At 50.2% G+C, this 21,267-nt stretch overlaps 2 protein-coding genes across 2 annotated transcripts; both read right to left on the bottom strand.

Moving 5' to 3' along the window:
* On the bottom strand, nt 1–16,361 carry IUM83_08263 (reverse transcriptase; the record flags this gene model as incomplete). Its single annotated transcript, XM_067932626.1, has 6 exons — nt 1–44; nt 131–340; nt 394–616; nt 690–740; nt 12,990–15,931; nt 16,274–16,361. The coding sequence occupies 6 exons, from the start codon at nt 16,359–16,361 to the stop codon at nt 1–3; spliced, it is 3,558 nt and encodes a 1,185-aa protein (XP_067790087.1).
* Nucleotides 16,362–16,546: 185 nt separating this feature from the next.
* IUM83_08264 (Retrovirus-related Pol polyprotein from transposon TNT 1-94) lies at nt 16,547–20,492 on the bottom strand (the record flags this gene model as incomplete). Its single annotated transcript, XM_067932627.1, has 3 exons — nt 16,547–17,856; nt 17,946–18,455; nt 19,913–20,492. 3 exons carry the CDS (start codon nt 20,490–20,492, stop codon nt 16,547–16,549), a joined length of 2,400 nt encoding a protein of 799 aa, XP_067790086.1.
* Between the last annotated feature and the right edge of the window lie 775 nt (nt 20,493–21,267).

Here is a 21,267-nt window from a genome sequence, read left to right on the forward strand (position 1 = left end):
TCAATTAAGGTCATCCCCTGAATCACTTGACATGATGCTACCACCTGAAGCACATGCAACACAGCCCATCATATACAGCGTAAGAATAAACTGTATAATATAGTATATAGCGTATCGTATACACCATAACCATAACAACTAAGCTTGGGCTGATCGTCGTCGCTCTCGTCATCGGAAGCAATGGTAGCTCCATCATCGTCCGGCGATCCAAAGAGAGAAGCACCACGCGCTGAAGATTCAGCAGGCGATCTGGACCGCGCTACTCGGGGTGTGAATGACACCAAATGATACTGAGCTTCTTCTTCGTCGTCATCGTCATCGCTGTCCGCGCTCGCACCACCTATTGATATACAATACGCATGATGAGCACATACTTGATAAACAGATACTAACCCGGTGAATGGTTTCCTGCTGCGCGTCGCTGTGACGGCGATGGGGTAGCAGCTTGGTCCACTGCTGCCGAAGCGAGGGTTGTCAGAGCGCGTGTCGTCACTTCATCCGATGTCTCCGAAGGCGCGGGAACCGCCTGATCTGCAATTTCGGGTGGCGGTGCTATCCGCAACCCAATGGGCGCGGGCGTCTCCGACCTCGCTTTCTTCTCCTGGAGCGATAGGATCTACAGCACCGATACATAACGCTCACCAAGTTAGAAAGTCATTCAATATAATAGCATAAATTCGTCGACATACCTTTTGCAGCGCAAGCTGCACTCCGAGCTTGGACGGCTTCTTTCGAGTGGACTGCAAGCAGCAAACACAACACTGCATAAGCTACTACCCTATATAACAAACCAAATTTATTACATACCAGAGGAATAGTGCTCAAGGACGCGGTCTTCGCCCAAAAAATAGTTCTTGCCTTCGGTTTCGGCCGCATTCCCGCCTGGGGGGATGAATTTCACCGTGTCTCGATGGAACGTGTTGGTGGGAGTTTGTGCGTCCACCCACTCGCTTTCAGCTTCCTCCAAACGGCCTTCCAGGTTGTCGTCCCGCCGCGCATTATGCGGGACGCTCGTCGTTTCTCGCGGGCTCCGGCCATTTGTTCTGTTGGCCGCCGATCTCGAACGTGAGGCGAAAAATGAGGGAGGTTGCTGCTGACCACTCAGACGAAGTCTGTAATAATTAGTAGGTGATGTAGCGTTTGTGTGCCATACTCTGGCAGTTAATAATCTTAAAAGTTGAACATAGACGACGGACCTTCCCGCATGCATCTATGTGAGCTGTGAACAGAAATATTGGTTTGGTTTGACTTGATCTTTGTATAGGCAGTGATAGAGACACGCTCACAAAGAGCTCCAAGCATACAAACTTTAAGTATAGCAATTTCTTATGCTGTATATATACAGCTTAGATTTGAAATTTATCCTATCTGGGTGATTTGCTAACACATCTTATACAGCACATCGGGTTGAAGGGGTTAAGTAAGAATAGGATCAGTCTCCTGCGTTACACTGTCCTTCGCCTTGAGTTCTACTAAGAGCTGTGCTGCAGACCTGAATCGTAACATGTTAGACTTAATTAAACACGCTACTGCAACAGACACTCCAACGATTGCCCTCAGAATTACTTGCGGCTGATATATCTACAAAGATCGAATGCCGATTGCGAATTGGGCATTAGCAATCAGCGGGCTCTAGCTAAATCGGCTGGTTACTGGTTGAAAGCTTGATTCATACGATTGGCCTCTGTAGTCGTCGATACAAGAGGTTAAATCGATGGAGCCCAGTCTAATTAGGATGTCAAATTTTGTATCAGGAGTGTGATGACAGCTCTCACTACATCGTTGGCGAAATAGCACCCAAGTTGCGGTCTTGCAAACGTGCGAGTCTTTTGGCACCTGCCAGTAATGTAATAAAAGAAATCGTAAGTGCAAGTTGTTTACGCTCATACAAATTCCAAGATGAATGGTCGAAGGAGCGTCGCAAGTTTTATATTTATAGTATATCGAGCGCTGTGGCGATCCTCCGCGGCACTAGCCACAAGTATGCCCGACATCGAAATGCTCGCTGTGCATGCGTCCCGAGCTGTCATCAGCTGAAACTTGCTGGTTACCTTTTCTTACAAGTGGTAAGCGTGCATTCAAAGTAACAGGTCCAGCAGGGCAGTCTAGCTAGACCGAATTTACGGGCTACCCCGAAATGCTGTACGTGAGCAACTGCAAGTTCAGTTAAAATATCCCAAAGAAACGCAAACCTTTGCACGATCTGTCATTCAAGCTGTCATCGCCAAGCATGAATTCCCTCCCGTTGTTACCTACCCCGAGAAGCAAGCGGAACGGGTTCTCAAAAATTCTGAGATAACGCATATGTAATGTATGAGTTGAATGTGTTATGACATATTCAGTATGTGGGGCCAATCCAAGGACCACGACGCTGCTATCGATGGTGATGCTGTGAAGAACAACAAACCTTAGAGATGTGATAGAAAACATTGATCCGTCAAAAAGCATCGATTTGATTTGATGTACCAAACTTGCGTGTCGCACCCAGACGGTGCTAGTTGCCTGCAGGGTTGCCAACGTAGGGATTAAGTCCCACATTCTGATGGGGGTGTCGAGTGCGTAATGTCAAACTTGGTTGACGATAAAAATTCGATCTCCATGTGCACCGCGCAGATAACTTCTCTTACGAGTGGGTTGATGACCACATCACGCTCAACCGTACCTGCCCGATCACAGTCGGGCTGCAGAAGGTATATTCGCCTCAATATGCATACGGTGCTGGACTGAATTGCAACCGACGCTATTATACAAGGCAAGCTTACATCCTGACCAACTACGAAGATGTCGAATGGAATACCCACACCGCAGCCGTGGTGGTCCCAGCGGACAAGATTGTGAAGACTTCAAGACGGATACAAACTCATGTCCAAATCGCGGGCGGTTAAGCACTAGCTGGTGCGTGAGAAGAGTGTTCATTATTTTGGCGTTGTAATGCTTGCTACACGAGTAGATATATTTAATATATTATATAATTCCGGCGTCGTTATCGCTTTGAAAGTAACGACGTTCTGGTGGGGGTTACAAAGAGGCGATAACGGAAGTATTGTATTTGTATGTTGTCGGCATCACGGATGTGCATATCACACACGGAATCGCTTTACGCCGAAAGGGATGACTCCATCACGTACTGCCCCCGGCTGAACGATCACCTGCGCGATCGCGCCGTACCCATGATAGACTGAATCACTTGGTCCGCCTGACCAGTGAACTAAAGAAAAAAATCCAGGCCTAGAGTGAGGGTAACCACAAGTTGATTTCGATTGCAGTCCTTCAAGCCAGTTTCGGAAAGCAAGGTGACGCACAGGATCCCTCCTGGTCATGGCCTTAAACGGTATAATGATGCAAGGACGCAACTTTGTCTCGAAGGCCGTATAAAATGCAAGAGTAGGCAGAGGTTTCGCGCTTAATAACACCAGGAATCCGAGCCCAACTTTCTCCAATCTGCCTAAGTCTTTAGCATCAACATATCCTTTTTGTGAGCTCTAAATTCGTTGTCATCGTTGTGGGTGATGGAAACACAGCACATTTATAGGATTAATTTTGTAACGTTGGCTAAGTTCGCCTAAACATGTGATCTTTATCACTCCTGTGACTAACATACAAGTAGTTACACATTGTCCGAACTGCCAAATATTATCTTCGAGAACCACTGAAAACAAAATCGTAATGTTACTTTATCTTCAGCATTATAAGTATATTCTCCGACTGCCCGTGCGGTTACACCTTTCATATTTTTGATTGGACGAAAATATGTGGTATTGTGTTTGTGCATATATATAAATTTAGCTACTAATCAGCTAAATCACATTGCTCTATGATTGGATGAAAATAACACCAACGTAGAGTCAGTGCTGTTGTTGCCGCTGTGATATACGGCACGACTCTGCATCAGCTGGGGGAGAAGTCACGACTCAACAGCTTGGGCTGGATGACGCGTCAAAAGATTTGGGTGCAATCGACGAGCAGGTCCAACTCTAACACAAAACATCAAAACTTCTGTTTGACTTCACCACTAGGAAGGTCAATAAATGATGAAGACATTCCAGACGAAAAAGCGCTTCAGGGGTATTTATTTAATATACTGTGAGATTTCCCTGGCATAAAAAAGCGAAAGCAAGTCTACTTCTCCATCTATGACTTCTCCCCCTGTGTTTGTCCTAAAATATGGTCAAACTCCCATGCCTACGTAATGTGGTGGTGGGAGCGCTTTAAACGCTCTCTAAGTCAGAAGCTTGGAGGTGATGAGAGGAAATCGAGGTCTTCTCGGCTAGCCCTTTCGTCGATATTGGCATTCCTTGTAACGACGCACCAGCGTCACGGCCCTCGGTTGTGACGCTGAAGCATCGAGTGCTACTCTTTCGAATTCCCATCACTAAGTTACCGTACAGGTACACGCCTGATCACAAGTAATATTTGTATTTGAGCGAACAGAATTAAGGAGTGCATGACTTCTACATTCATTCTTTTCATTTGGAACTACTATACACTATTCAAATAAGACCTCGGACCTGTACAGGTGAACCGCGGTCGTTGTCTACCATCAAGATTCAATTTCAAGGACTACGGAGAATCTAGTATAGTGAAATGCATATAATTACATAGGGTAACTAGGTGTTATCTCCTCGAGGCAGCCCATAGCCGACAAACAATTAACAATTTCAATCTCACTTTCTCTTTTACCAACTTCCACGTGAGTCTTCACTCTCAAGCCGCCTCCACCCAAGACCGCGCCTTACGACTCTTCAAGCCATCCTCAGTGGATCTTCGCTCTTGTCGTCTACTTCCTCTGCTCTTCTGCCAGTTCGTTGCGACCTCTCATCCTACGGTTTACCGTTTGAATTTTGCCTGAGTCTTGTACGAGCGTCTGGTCTACATAGGGGCGTGATTGGTGAGAACTTGCAGTTAGGTCCGTGGAGAGATTTCCCCGCCAACGGGTCCACCAGGGATAACGTCTACCACTACACATACTTTCTCTAAGCCGGGTCTGTCAGCACCAGGTTCCCTTTTTTGTCGCTTCCCATCACCGTCTGCTTATGCCCAAGCGTAAGCAACCAGATTATCCGTTTCGTCACCCCGTCTCCGATCTGTTCACAAGTCTTCGCGCATTCCGTCGACCAGCAGTACCGCTACGACAAAGCGCTCCGAAACTCTATTCCTGACACCGCAAACTCTTCTGCCCGCAACATTTTGCTGGAATTGTCCGAGTTGTTACTGGAGTAGTTCGGTGATACCTTGGGTTCTCTCTCTACGTACGGATCGGCAGATCGTGGGATGTGTCGTTGCGCGTGCAAACAAGCATCGTCGCCTGCACTAAGTGAATGAACCGCAAGCATGCATTTGACGAAGCATTCGGCTATCTTGAAGTAACGCAAACCTTGCCTGGAGAGGACGTCACCAACTTGTGTCGCCTGTTTCGCGACAATTGCTTCAACAGTTGGAGGCAGCAGACAGCTTCTTCGAGCAGGTTCTAGCTGCCTTGCCGGATTCTACGTTGCGCCGCCGTCTCTTCTCAGTATTTTTGACCTTTTAACCTTCGTCGAGACTGTAGTATAATTCAGCACAGGTCAGTCCACTCCGTGAGCCCCAACCTGGCTGCCTCCTGTGCCACGGGTTCAACATCCGCCTTTGTGATAACAATGTCCACAGTGGCGTCTCCAGGCTCGCATATTTTGACACGAATGACGACCTGAATCTCGCTCGTGCAGTTTACGCCTGCAATATTTGAGCAGTTTTTGGTGCACAAACGTCGAACAGCGAAGTCGGGTACTTTGGGTGGTTTTCGCAGCGCTATAAAGAATTTGTATCGTTTGAAGGTAGGTGATCACACTACCCGAGGAGTATGGTGATGGCATGAAGCAGTTTTCTGTGGAAGGTGGTTTAGTGATTCTAGACGTGGCTACCACCGTGCAGTGCTATATCATCCGATGATCTAGACCCACAAAAAAGAAAGCAGTATTGTCGGAATGGTCGATAATGATGCGACACATAGTGAACGCCATTGAAGCCAAGTTGAACATTCCGCTACCAGAAAATCGCGATGGAGCACACACCATCGAGCTATTCAATATTGGATACCAAGCAGTACGATTAAAATCGAGTTGGAAGAAGCGTAGAACAAGTCAGCTCAAACTTACCACAGTGCTCAGATTAATACGCCAAGTTGAACACATGGGCATCAGATCATTTCTATTCAAGCAGAGGAAGCGTCAAAAATCAGTAGTCAATAGCACACCTCCTTCCGGTCCCTCCTGAGGTTCCAGCTGTCACGACTTCAACCACTTCGACCGCAATCGCTACGACTTGTACATCAACCTTACCTACCACGACTTCAGTCGCGCTAACGTCAACAGCCATAACTTTAGCAGGCCCGACTTCAATCGTCACCGCTGCCACCTCAACTCGTATTTCATCGCCATAACCATCCGTACCAACAACGATAGTACAGTCAATGAGAATGCTTCACGCGCGCCACCCCCCGCTACCCGTCTTCTTATCTCCAACACCGCAAGGCACCCCGTACACCGATTTCAACATCTAGAACGACATGTTCTGGGTTACCAACACCTATAAAGAACACTGCATCTCTTAACTGATTTAGTACACGATATACAGGATGCTAGACCAGTCATACACGTGTTACCCAAGCTATTCATGTATTTACCCTACTCTTTGCCCGCGTTCCAACTCCTCAATAACAACCGTACGGACGCTCTGCTATTTTCAGCCAATTACATCAAGTCTCCGACTCGTCGGTGAGAGGGACTTACGTTTTCCAAAGTCAACTCAGAGCCTGCACAGACAGGCAGCTTAATAATTGTAAAATAATATCATAATCATAATAATAAATTTGTCAACTCTAACTTAGTAACTTTCTTAAGTAAATGTGTGATACCCGTTTAGCATATGACCTTGTGGCGCAATGGATAGCGCATCTGACTTCTAATCAGGGGGTTGTGGGTTCGAGTCCCATCAAGGTCGCTCTTTTCTAAAAGCTTTTAAGCATGTACGTCGAATGTTGTTGTGTTGATATTTACAGCAGTCTATGCCCCCATCATGTTGAACTTGTACGGGTAGCAACGTCTCGTGAAGCATGTAAAATGATAATTATGAAGATTTTGGAGTTGCACATACCGGACGAATTCCAAGGTATAACAAATCCTTCATGAGGCCGATTGACGTTGTTTCGTAGCCAGTAACTACGTCATTGTTTTAGATCGTAGGAATTTTGGCCGGTGTTTTTGCTGACATCGTAAATGAGGAGTAGGCAAATGACTTAACGAACTTACTCACTTCTTACTTTGAGACATTTATACTCATGTTCCCATTTTACTTACGTTTTGGAAAAATCACTTCCTTACTTGTATAGTCCTTACTCACTTACTTACTGGTGCGATCAGCTTTTAGTACCAGTAAACGGTTGTGCGCGTTTTCACTAGGTTATCTGTGTGTACATTAAATATAGACCGTCTCCACCCAAGTAGTGGGCGGGCCACTATTTGGTCACCCCGCAGGTTTCTTCGTGCGTTCGTATCCTTCGCAAATGAATGGCGCACTGATGTTATCTTTATGTTTGGGGCGAAGCCCCCCTATCCAATCACATCATTATAGGGGCATCCAGTACTCGTATTTACGCAGTCTACTACCCTTTTTACAGCAATCAAAATATTAGTTCCTAAAATCGGTTAGGGTTCTAAGATATGATCACGTTCCCGGCGCCCGAAAAGTGCATTTTACCTGAGTACCGTATCGTCGTAGTCCTTAGGCGTCACTTCAATAGCACAAAGTGCAAATCACTTGCATCGACATATGCGAGCAAATCTTGATTTTACTGAGGGGTGACCTACGAATTACATATTTCAAGCTCCTCAACAATGCCAGCTTTCACTAAGCTCAATATTCTCGATGGCGTTGTGTCAACTACGCCAATTGTATCGTTTAAAATCCCTATGGCGCGAATCAATTCAACGCACTCAAAACACCACACGTGGCGACGTTTGAGAGGTCGAGCTACATGCCGTCGCGCCCTGGTCAAAGTGGTCATGACCTCCGAGCGGCGGTGGCAGAAGCCAACCGCTTCCTGCACATGCAAGGATTCTGTAGCGTTGCCTGATGTAGCCAGGGTCCAGTCTCACGACATCCATCGGAAATTCAGCGTCCCAGAACGACAACAACAAAACGTGGGCAGTGCTAAACGCGATCCAGAGTGATATGGCCAAGATTAAGTCGGATTTAAACTAAGGGGTCTTGAGGGTGGCGGCTCAAGACCAGACAAAGCCAACAGCGGTGACCAGTATCGTGTATTTGATCCAGGAACGAGAGCAAACAGCATGTATTTCCTGTCAGGAGAAGGCGACGGAGTTCAAATACCCGAGCGCTACTTGATCAAAACAGTGCGCTGCGAGAAACATTCGAGATCGGCACCTGCGAGAACATTTTTTGACGAAGGAGCAGACTTTTGCGGTATTTCGGAGCGTTTTGTGGAGAATCTAGGCTGGATGAACGATGTCGTTGATCATGGAGCAATGTCGGTGACGTATGCAAATGGGAAGACCGAGTCCGTGCGTCAGAGGACACTCCAACTGACTGTCTTCGTCGAAGAGCTTCCAGCTCTTCAGCATGAGTTTTACCTGTGTCATATCCCGAACGAGTGTGAACTCATGGTGGGAGTGCCGTGGAAGCGGCTAGCGCGACCAATAATTGACTGGGAAACCGATCGGATACTTTCCAAGGTAGCATTCGTCCAAGAGGCCAAGGCAAGTGTTAATAAAGTTGAACGCAAGGCAAAGAAGTGGCTCATACCTCCCACGTTGCCGCCTGAAAAAAGATTTTTCTACAGTAAGCGTTTTGGGGTCACGAAGCAGATCACTCTACAGTAGGCAAACAAGGTTATCCGAAAAGACGACGTGGCGTTCGTGGCAATTATTCCCGAAGAGACTATTAACGCGCTGTACATGGAGGAGACGGGAATACTTTGGGGGTCTTGCAGTTCGCGCAAGCAAGTAAGCAGCTCGAAAAGCAGGTGCGCCAGGTTAAGACAGACAAAGCAAGCTTCTGTGGACAACCAGGTTGCCCTCTCGTATGTGAATTTGAAGACATCTTCAAGAATGAAGTGCCACCAGGCCTACCGGCACACGGCGAACACGAGATGGAGGTTCTGCCTGGAACAGGGGCTGTTTATCAACCTCAGTGGCGACTGAGTCCCTAGCAGGAACGCGCACTTCGCGAATGGGTAAAGGAAATGCTTCGAGCAGGATTGATCCGCCCGAGCATATCCCCTCACGGTGCATCAACTTTCTGTATCAGGAAACCAGTAGGCTGGCGGGTAGTGCATGACTACAGGACGATGAACGCGAAGACAGTCCGGCAGTCAACACCAATGCCGAGGAAGGACTCGATTTTCGACCGGATGAGTGGCGCGTTCTGGTATAGTTGCTTCGATTTGCTGTCAGGCTACTATCAGATGCGTATGAGGTCAAAAGATATACCTTACACGGATTTCCAGACACCGGATGGACTATTTGAGTACATCGCCGTCCCGATGGGCCTGAGCAATGCCCCTGCAACGTTCAACCGTATCGTGCAAAGGATTTTCGAAGATATGCGAGAGTGCGTTGCGACGTACTTCGACGATATTTATGTTTTAACTAAGCACGAGGACATCGACTCCTATCACACTGCAGTGCGTCGCGTGTTCGAGAGGTGCCGCGAGAAAAAAACTGTACCTGAAGCTGTCAAAGTCGATCATTTGTGCACAGGAAATTCCTTGCCTCGGTGATTTTGCCGGTCGCGAAGGAGTTCGAATCGATCCAGATAAGTCCGAGTTGTGCGTGAATGGCCGCTGCCTCAATCCATCTCGAACTTACAATCGTTCATTGGTACTACGGTCTACGTGCAGCGTTCCTGTCATCGCTACTCGGAATTCAGCGCTCCTCTCTTCGAAATGGTAAAAAAGAAGGACAAGAAGGAATCGGAGTGGACACCAGCTCGTGTTAACGCCTTTGAGGCGCTAAAAGTCCCACTCAGCGAGACGCCAGTGTTAGCACTACCTGACTTTTCAAAACCCTTCCTGCTACGCACAGATGCATCTCGATTAGCAGTCGGTGGGGTTCTACTACAGCACGTGCGGTCGCACGACGGAACAGGAGAAATGGAGAAACCTGTTGCTTTCTGTGGCCGAAAAATGAATACAGCCGAGCTGAATTATCCTACACACGAGCAGGAGATGCTAGCAATAGTTCACTGTTTGAACATCTGGCGCATCTATCTTCTTGATGGAGGGTGCACTGTCAAAACAGATCATCACCCCCTCGAGCGCGTCCTCACGCAGAAAACAATCAATCGGCGCATCTGTAGGTGGTACGATCTACTTGCAGAATTTCACCTGCGTTTTAGGCACATTCCTGGAGTAACCAACACTGCGGCAGATGCGTTAAGCCGTCGACAGGACTTCGAGATTGATTTTTTGGATCGCAAGAACAAGCAAATGTGTGCGGTTCGTCGTCTGAAACCAACTACACTAGTGACTCGAATCCGGAGAGCTCAACGCCGTTCAGGAATTGCAAGAGATTGGGCCGTCCGAAAGGAGGTCGAGGCGGCAGGAAAATTTGTGTTTGATGAAAAGGACCAAATTGTACTGTGTCGCATGCAGGAGCAGCTAAAACCCGGCGGATGACATCGAGGTTCAGAACACGATCCACTGGGAACTACACGACATTGCTACAGCAGGCCACCCAGGTATCGAAAAGACAAGCAAAGCGGTCGCCGAGCGCTTCTACTGGAAAAAATCGCAGAAACGAGTGAAAGAGTACGTGGCGACATGCGAATCCTGTCAGCGGAACAAGGCGCGGCCCGGAAAACCCCCAGGACTACTACATCCATTAAAAGTTCCAACCACCCGATGGTCATCAATTGGTATCGACTTCATGACCGGTCTACCAATGACCAGCACCGAGTTCGACTCAATTATGGTCATTGCAGATCGATTAACGAAAAGGGCTCATTTCGTAGCACAGTGAGTGACATCTCAGCGTAATTACTGGCAAAACTTTTATTGACCACTACGTGCGATTACATGGGCTGCCAGCAGACATCACATCGGATCGAGACTCCAAATGTACATCAAAATTCTAGGGGGGAGTGCGCAAAAATGCTGGGGACCAAACTGAATCTGGCAACGGCACACCACCAGCGCACGGACGGGAGGTGGAAAGGACAAATGCTATTTTGTCAACTTACCTCAGACACTATGTGAGCGGCTATCAGAATGACTGGGACGTTCACTTGGCGCTAGCAGAATTCGCCTACAACCGCCAGCACCAGTCGACGATCTGCATGTCCCCATTCTATGCAGACTTAGGATACAATCCACGAGTACCGGCAGAGCTTCAACTTGCGAACCTAGAAAAAACACCGGCGGTGACATTTTTACAGCAGCAGGAAAGATTCTTCGAGAACTACAAGCAAAAATTCGCGGGGGAGCTGAAAAATTGAAACTTCTGTATGACCGAGGGCGGCGGGACCAGAAATTTGATGAGGGCGACATGGTTTTGATCTCTACCAAGAACTTCAACCCAGTGACGGTCGCGGCGGTCAGACGAGCATTCGCAGCAAAATGGATTGGGCCCTACGAAGTTATTGCAGTCTTGCATGACGGCGCGTCTTATGAGCTCGATCTGCCAAAAGAATTGGGTACCCACCCGGTCTTCCACACCATGGTACTAAAGAAGTTCCGGAAGGATAAAACGGGCGCTCACCGTGATAGTACAATCCCCACGATTCGTGTAGTGGGCCTACTTTGGCTCACTACTTTAGCTTACACGTCGCGCTACGTGTATGAGGAAGCGTAGGAGTTTATTAATAATTTGAATTAATTATACTTGAGTCCACAAGTATAGTATAAATCAAATAAAACACCAAGTAGCTAGTTTAAGGTAAAATGAGAACTGTATTGTTTGTAAATTGATCTTCCTCCTAAATCTGCTAAAAACTGTTTATCATCTATTAAAGGGGTTGACAGCGGCTGGCTGTCAGAGCCCCGCCAATATGCACGTCTCTAATTGGTAGAAAGATGCTGCTTTCTACCAATAGGATCTTTGGGTAGGTGTGGACCACTCATTGTGGTGGCCCACTTCAATGTATCCATTGGTGTGACTTACACCAAGGTGAGGAAGTATCTAAAACCTTTAACAGATATTTATCTGTTAAACCATAAGTGACAATTGGTGACAATTGTCACTTGTAATCGTTGTCATGCACAAGTGACAGTTGTCACTTGTGTGTGTAACCCCGTTACACCATCCCCCGTTAAGCTTAGACGTGTCGGTCTCGACACGTCAATAAACATTGACTGCTTGTCAATTGTTTGTGTTGGGGAGATCCGTGTTCATCCGCAATGAGCACGACCAAGCTTAAGACTGCCATTGCAACAGAAGGTAAGCTAGACGGTATGTCTAGCGTGTATGCGTTACCGTGGCGTGCCATTACCGTGAATGGCCCGATGAAGCGCGGAGCAAGCTTACTTGCTCCGAAATCGGAAACTGCATGTTTAGGCAGGTTTTGAGTAGATAACAAAACCAATGAATCCACTTTGAATTCATTTGTGTTGCCCCTGCCAATATTATCGGCGTTCAGCTTCTGTTTATCCACAGAAGCTGCAATCGTGTCCTGGACAAACCGAATTACGGCTTGTCTTTTATTGATGAAGTCAATCGCATCCGAGCTGAACTCGTTCAGCTCGCTCTCCGCAAGAGGCCCGGCCTCTGCGTGGTTCTTCCTGCCAAGGTCTGCGCCCCGCGCAGACCTGGTTGTCTTATTCCTTGTTGTCGCGGCTGACACTGTGCAGGTGTCAGCGGCTTTTTGCGACTGCTGTGTTGCAGTCGTAGGTCCCCCCCCCCACTTAAAGTGGGAGCCACCACTCCGAGTAAACTCGGCAGACGGGGATGCCGCATGGCATTCACATAAAACGGTGTATGCCCGGCCGAGGCATGCACCGAGTTGTTGATGGCGAATTCCGCCATCGACAAACACTCGCTCCAGTATTGGAACGAGTGAGCGTAGCTCTTCAGAGTGTCGACGAGCACGCGGTTCACGCGCTCGGTTTGGCCGTCCGTCTGCGGGTGGTCCGCAGTCGACATTAAAAGCTGGCTCCCAAGAAGTGTAAACACTTCTTGCCACAGGTTCGCTGTGAAGCGTGGGTCTCGGTCCGACACAATGTCGGTCTGCATGCCATGGTGTTTGAACACCATGTCAACGAACAGACGAGCCGTCTGCTTCGCAGTCACTTCTGCCGGCACCGCAGCAAGATGTACCATCTTGCTGAAGCGGTCGACGAAGACCACAACACCGGTATTCCCTCCGCTGTCCGGGGGAAGACCAAAGATGAAGTCCAATGACATGGACTTCCAACACTCCGACGGAGTCGGTAGCGATTGCAATGGAGCCTGCGCAAACGGCGCAGGCTTTACGCGTTGGCACACCTCGCAAGCACGGACGTACTTGCGCACCCACTTGTACTGGTGGTGCCAGTATAAGTCACGCGTAAGAAGAACGTATGTCTTCTCACGTCCGAGATGTCCCGCAGACAGGGCATCGTGATACTCGTACATGATCCTGAGTCGCAGGTCATGGTCATTTGGCACGACAACGCGATCCGCGTTGTCGTCGACTGCATTGTAAAGCAGTAGTCCGTCGTGCACACGAAAGCGGTGTGCACGCGCTCGAAGGTGCTTGGGCAGCTTCTGACGGGACTTGTCAGAAGGCGCTGTGCCATAGGCCAGCAAGAGCTTCGTGTCCGCGTCGTGCGCGTACGCGGCCTTCACATCGTCCAACAGAGACGATATGGGTTTGCTCGATCGCATGACGTCAATTGCATTGACGTCGGCAGTTTCTGCATAGTCCGGCCGACGTGATAACGCGTCGGCCACTACATTCAATCTTCCGGGTTTGTATTCAACCCGGAAGTTATACTCCGCAAAGAATGAGAGCCATCTCACCATTCTTTGTGATATGTGTGGTGATTTCACTGCGGTGCGCAATGATGCATGGTCGGTGTAGACCACAAATGGTCTACTCCCAAGCAAATACACTCGGAACTTTGCGAGTGCATACTTCATGGCAAGAAGTTCCTTGTCATGCACCGGATAATTACGCTCAGCTGCTTTCAGCTGACGCGACTGGTAATAGACGACACGATCACGGCCCTCGTGATCGTGCTGCATCAACGCACATCCGATCGCAAAATCGGATGCGTCACATACGACGTGGAATGGACGATCTTGGTCAGACACTGCCAAGATCGGTGCCTCAGTCAAGCCCTGCTTGACTGCATCGAATGCCTTTTGGCAATCGGTTGTCCAATTCCACACAGCTTCCTTCTTAAGAAGCTGTGACAGCGGGCGAATCTTGCCCGCGTAATCCTCCACGTACTTGCATAAGTACGTGGCCAAGCCAAGGAACTGCCTCAGTTCCTTGACACTTGAAGGCGTTGACCATTCATTAATCACTCTGACCTTTTCCGGGTCAGGGCGAACACCATTTTTCCCTACGAGACACCCGAGGACGGGTATCTCGCTCTCCCCGAAGATACACTTCTTCAGGTTCGCGTAGAGCTTATGCTTTCGCATAAGCTCAAGTAGTTTCCGGAGATGCACCCTGTGCATCTCTACGTCGGTCTTCCCGTCCACAGCCCGGCTGTGGATGAACAAATCATCGAAGTAGCTCGGCGCAAAGACGCGCACCGAGCGCAACAAGTGCGTCACGCACCTGTTGAAGGTCGCAGGGGCGTTCTTAAGCCCCTGCGGCATTACTAGCCACTCCCAGAGCATGCCACTTGGCGTGCTCACTGCCGTGAGAGGGATGTCGCTCTCACGCATTAGGATCTGATAGAATCCGTCTCGCAAGTCGAGAGCACTGTAAACGGTGCTCCAGGCCATCGAATCGATGATGACATCTTTTCGCGGTATCGGCGTCTGCGCCGGTACCGTCGCATCGTTCAGCTTGTTATACGCATGAACGATGCGCCATCCGCCCTGTGGCTTTTTGACACAGAACGTCGGAGCACTGTGCGGGGACTTCGATTCCCGCACTTGTCCAGCTTTGCGACGACTTTCAAAGAAGTCGTCGATCGCCTTGACTTGATCTCGCGGCAGTGGCCACTGCCGCGTGACACAGTACTTCGTGCCCGGCACGAGATCAATCTCGTGCTGAATGCCCTTATCCTGCGGAAGCTCCGCAGGAATCTCTTCCGGGAGTACGTCTTTGTACTCCCTCAACAATTCGTAATAGGGACTCGACTTCAGCGAGTCCCAACCTTGTTCCTTGAAGCGCTCTCGCTTCGTCTTCGCACTGAGAGTGTCTTCACTCTCAGTGGTACTTCCCATGAAGAGCTGCCTCAGCTCTTCGCTCTCACTCTCCGTTCTTTCGCTGTCCGAAAGAACACAGACTTGCTCGATGCATCCATCGTGCAAGTCGCGCGTGAAGCGCTTCCAGCTCATGGCTGGAAGCGAAGTCAACTCCGACGCCCTCGTCGGAGGATTAGCGAGTTCCTTTTCCTGATACTGGAATCCAGTATCGGTGCGCGTCAAGACGCTTAGCGTCTCGACATCCGGCGTCACCGCCTCAGTCTGCCCAGCAGACTGCTCTTGATGCGTCTCGGTCCCGGACCGAGACTTGCGCAGCGTTCTCCGCTTGCGCCGTCTTCTTGTTGTGCGGAGTCCGGCTCCGCACAGTTGTTGTTCTGGTCCAGGCCCGGCCGTGGACAGTTGTTCGCCGGCGGACCTTGTCCGCGGGCGCGTGGTATCAAGCCCGGCTTGACCGCATTTTCCTTCGTGCAGCCCGGCTGCACGGTAATGTGTCCCTTCGCCGGCAGACCCTGTCTGCGGGCGCGCGATATCAAGCCCGGCTTGATCGCATGGCGCTTCGTCGTGCAGCCCGGCTGCACGACAGCATACAAATTGCGTCAGTGCGGTACGTTTGCAACCGCCCGCACTGTTTGCAGCGTCAACAAAAGGAAGTTGGACTACGAGCTGTAAAGCTTGAAACACTTAAAGACGGCTTCGGGCCGAGATTGCAAAACCAAAAGTAAGATTGATTGAGTGAGTTTTAGCTTCTAGCCTGCCTACTATGCTCTCTTGTTGGCAAAAAGAAAAGCAAACATCTGTGGGAATCGAACCCACGACCTTCGAGTCAAAGACCCGGTACTAACCCACTAAGCAATACAGACTTGTGCAAAGTCATGGACACCCTACTCCTACATATGCAAATACTATGCACCCACCCGCGCATCCACGCAGCTTGAACATCCACACGCGCTCCCACGCGCTCGTCCTCATGCACACGCAGCCTGCGCGTCTCATCTTGAGCATTGGACGCCGCCACAAAGCCTCGCACACGCGCACACACACACGCACGCACACGCACACGCACGCACACGCACACGCACACGCACACGCACACGCACACGCACGCACACACAATGGCGCGCCAAGTGTGAAGCCACGCGCACGCATCACCCTTTAACACTCTCCCTTGATGCGCTGTGCCTGGCGTCTTAGTCGTCCATGCCGAGTCCAACGATAAACTGGCGGTGCTTGGGTCGTGCCAGCGCCTTGGTAAACCCGTCCGCGACCATCTCGTCTGTCGGCTTGTACTCAAGCACGATGATCTTGTCTTCCACCTTCTCGCGCAAGAAGTGATACTTCAGGTGGATGTGCTTCGTACGTGAGTGGTAAGCTGGGTTCTTGGCCAGCGCAATGCATCCTTGGTTGTCCTGGAATATTGTAGTAGCACCCACACACTCAGCCCCCACGTCCTTTAGTAGCTGACGCAGCCATACTGCCTCTTGGGTGGCATTGTATAAGACCATATACTCTGCCTCCGTGCTCGATGTTGCCACTGTCGGTTGCCGCTTCGACTTCCACGAAATCGCACTCCCATTCAGGAAAAACACGTAGCCTGTAGTCGAGCGCCGAGTGTCCAGATCGCCTGCCCAGTTCGCATCCGCGTAGCCGAACAACTCTCCCTTGGTCCGGCCGTTGAACACAAGCCCCAAGTCTTGAGTCGTCTTCAAATACTTTAAAATCCTTTTTGCGGCCACCCAATGAGACTTGTTGTAGTACTCGCAAAACTTGGCCACTTCACCCACAGCTTGAGCAATGTCCGAACGGGTGCAAGTTGCGAGGTACATTAAAGCCCCCACCAACTCGCGGTACGGGTACTTAGGCGCGAAAACTTCGTCCTCCGAGGGTTTCACCAGTTTCGAGTTGCTATCCGCTGGTGTGTGCACTGCCTTGCAGTTTTCTACACCGAACTTTTCTGCGAGTCGCTGAATATACGCTCGTTGGTTCATGATAATGACCTTGCTCTCACGGTCGCGGTGGATCTCGATGCCGAGACAGTACTTTAGCTCACCGAGCTCCTTAATGCTGAACTCACGCTTCAGCGCCTCCTTGATCCCAGTAATATCTGCTTTCGTCTTGCTGAAGATCATGAGGTCGTCCACATAGACGACAATAATGCTGAACTTTGAGCCAGAACGCCGAACGTACACACACGGATCCGCCGCCGATCGACAAAAGCCTTGGCTTTCCAAGTGCTTATTCAGCTTGCTGTTCCATTGACGCGCCGCTTGCTTCGTGCCGTAAAGTGCTTGCATCAGCAAACACTTCTTAGTCGGGTTGCTTTGGTCCTCGAAACCATCTGGCTGGTCCATATAGAGTTCCTCGTCCACGTCACCGTATAGAAACGCGGTGTCAACATCCACGTTTTCAGCCTCCATGTCTTCCTCTGCAGCAATTGCCACAACCATGTTGATGGACTCCTTGCGTGCTACAGGAGCGAACGTCTCCGTGTAGTCAACTCCTGGGCGTTGTGTGAAGCCCTTTGCCACCAAACGAGCCTTGAACTTGATAATTTTCCCGCTCGGGTCTCGCTTGATGCGGAAAACCCACTTGCACCCGATTGCCTTTTGTCTGATGGCATATCCACCAAAGTCCAGGTGCGGTGATCCTCAAGCGACTTCATCTCGCTTTCCATGGCACGCAGCCACTCGTCCTTGTACTTGCTGCGCATAACTTCGTCGTATGAAACAGCACGCTCGCTGTCGTCGTCTTCAGTAAGTAGACAGTAGAGGGAATCGAACTCACCCTCAAAATCGTCCAAGTTGAACTCACCACGTCGAGTCCCGGGGTACTCGTCCTGGTAGCGCACAACTCCACGCCTTTTGCGTGCCGGACGCACCATCCACTCCTCCTCGCCATCTCTCCCCGGAGTGCTAGAGCCACGCGTCGGCACAGAGTCAGTCGGCCCGCTGTGATTATCAGGTTCCCGGCGTGGGTGAGTTGGGGGTGTGCGGAAACCTTCCTCAACGCTGGGTTCTTCCGTGCGCTCCTCTTCTTCGTCGTTGCCGATGATATCGATCACCTCCTGGCTGCCCTCCTTACGCGCCGTAGCGAGTGGGGCTTCAGCAAACGTCACACTCCTTGAAATCACGATTGATCCGTTAGTTGGATCCAGCAGTCGATATGCTTTGTGCTGTTTGGCGTAGCCGAGGAAAACGCACTTGATACCCGAGTCATCCAGCTTTTGCGTTTTTGCTTGGTCACATGGGCGTAGCACTCGGTCCCAAAAACGCGCATGTGCTCCAGACGTGGCTCCCTTTGTAAACCAGTTGGAACGGACTTGAGTGTGGGTTTGAAGTGTTAGGCAACACGTTCCGAATGTCTGCTGCAGTCATCATAGCCTCACACCAGTATGACTTGTCAATCCCGCTCTCTTTCAGCATGCAGCGTGTCATTTCGACCAGAGTACGGTTCATTCGCTCTGCCATACCGTTTTGCTGCGGGTTGTATGGTACCGTAAACTCCTGCTTGACCATCTTGTCGTCGCAAAGAGTCTCCATTGCTGCGTTGCAATACTCACCACCATTATCACTGCGTAACACCTTAACCTTGATGCCCGCGCTTGTTTCTGCCTCTTTGAGAAATTTCTTGAACGCCTCACACACTTCGCTCTTCTTGCGCAGTGGATAGATCGTCACAAAACGGCTTTTCATCAAAATAAAGCTCACAATATACTTGTAGCCCGACTTGGATGCGGGGTGACAGGCCCCAACACATCAGAGCACACGGTGGTGTCATTGCGTGCACTCTCCCTGGCTTCGAGCTCCTTCTCGGTTGAACTGAATGGCTTGCGTGCTTGTTTCGCAGTCGCGCATACACCACACACGGTTCCAGGTGCAACTTGCGCACCACTGAGTTTTCCGTCCTTAACCATGGAGTTCAACGTGCTGAAAGACACGTGACCGAGTCGCCGATGCCACAGACCAACGTCGTTTTCAGCCACATGACACTCCTCACCACCATCAGTGTTGAGGTACATCAGCTTGCCTTGCTTCCTACCCGTCGCCACAACTTGGCTGCCGCGTTTCACAACGCACCGCTCGCTGTCCATAGTCACGGTCATACCGCGTGCTGTTGCAGCCGTCAGAGAGAACAGGTTCTTGTTTAAGTCTTCAACATGCAACGTGTTTTCCAGCCGCGCGTTTATCCACGAACTTCCAGTCCAGACACGCAAAACAACTGTTCCAAAGCCGAGAATCTTCAAGTTCGCACTGTTCTTTGCGCTCAATATGCTGCGCGCAGTCTTTATAGCCGAGTACTCGTGAAAGGCGTCGCGTGTCTTGCACATGTGTGCCGAAGCACCACTATCCATCACCCAGCTCTCGCTCGCAAAGCGTCGGTCGCGTTAAACGCAACGTTTGACTGGTCTTGGATACTATCATCGGGACTTGCCCTAGAACGGCAATCCCTCGCGTAATGGCCCATCTTGCCACAGTTGAAACACGCTCCGGAGAATCCCTTCTTGCGTCCCCCGCGTGTGTTCTTCTTCTTCTGTTGCTGCTTTCCATTGCCCTTACCGGCAAGAAGCGCGGTCGCCTCTTCGACGCGCGTCGAGTCCTTTTGACGCACTTCTTCCGCAATCAGCTTGCTCACGAGGTCTGCAAGCTTGAAATCGCTCACTGACATGCGAAATGCTTGAACCAGGCTCTCGTAGCTCGATGGTAGACTCCGCAACATCGTCGCACAGACGTCTTCTTCGCTCGGTTCACACCCCGCGTTCTTCATATCCATCACGAGCTTCTCTAACTCCGTTACGTGATTGCTGACGGAGGATGCTGTAAACTTGAACGCCGAGAACTTCTCTTTGAGCCACAGTCGGTTCGCCATGTCTTGAGTCTTGTGGAACGTTTTCAATGTGTCCCACGCTTCCTTCGCAGTCTTGGACGTCACCACGTGCATCAACTGCGAGTCGTTGAGGTTGAGCACAATCGCCGCGTGCGCTTGCTGCTCCTTCGCCGAGGCCACCTCGGCTTCTCCGCTGACCGCATCCCACAATCCCTTGGACATCAGGTACATCTTCATCTTGTAGCTCCACAGCGAGTAGTTCGAGCCGTCGAAAGGCTCGACTTTGAACTTGGTGTCGATACTTGGGCTCATAACCAAAAGGAAGTTGGACTACGAGCTGTAAAGCTTGAAACACTTAAAGACGGCTTCGGGCCGAGATTGCAAAACCAAAAGTAAGATTGATTGAGTGAGTTTTAGCTTCTAGCCTGCCTACTATGCTCTCTTGTTGGCAAAAAGAAAAGCAAACATCTGTGGGAATCGAACCCACGACCTTCGAGTCAAAGACCCGGTACTAACCCACTAAGCAATACAGACTTGTGCAAAGTCATGGACACCCTACTCCTACATATGCAAATACTATGCACCCACCCGCGCATCCACGCAGCTTGAACATCCACACGCGCTCCCACGCGCTCGTCCTCATGCACACGCAGCCTGCGCGTCTCATCTTGAGCATTGGACGCCGCCACAAAGCCTCGCACACGCGCACACACACACGCACGCACACGCACGCACACGCACACGCACGCACACGCACACGCACGCACACACAATGGCGCGCCAAGTGTGAAGCCACGCGCACGCATCACCCTTTAACACTCTCCCTTGATGCGCTGTGCCTGGCGTCTTAGTCGTCCATGCCGAGTCCAACGATAAACTGGCGGTGCTTGGGTCGTGCCAGCGCCTTGGTAAACCCGTCCGCGACCATCTCGTCTGTCGGCTTGTACTCAAGCACGATGATCTTGTCTTCCACCTTCTCGCGCAAGAAGTGATACTTCAGGTGGATGTGCTTCGTACGTGAGTGGTAAGCTGGGTTCTTGGCCAGCGCAATGCATCCTTGGTTGTCCTGGAATATTGTAGTAGCACC

Source organism: Phytophthora cinnamomi, assembly GCF_018691715.1.
Source record: "Phytophthora cinnamomi strain GKB4 chromosome Unknown Contig49, whole genome shotgun sequence".
Lineage (NCBI taxonomy): Eukaryota > Oomycota > Peronosporomycetes > Peronosporales > Peronosporaceae > Phytophthora > Phytophthora cinnamomi.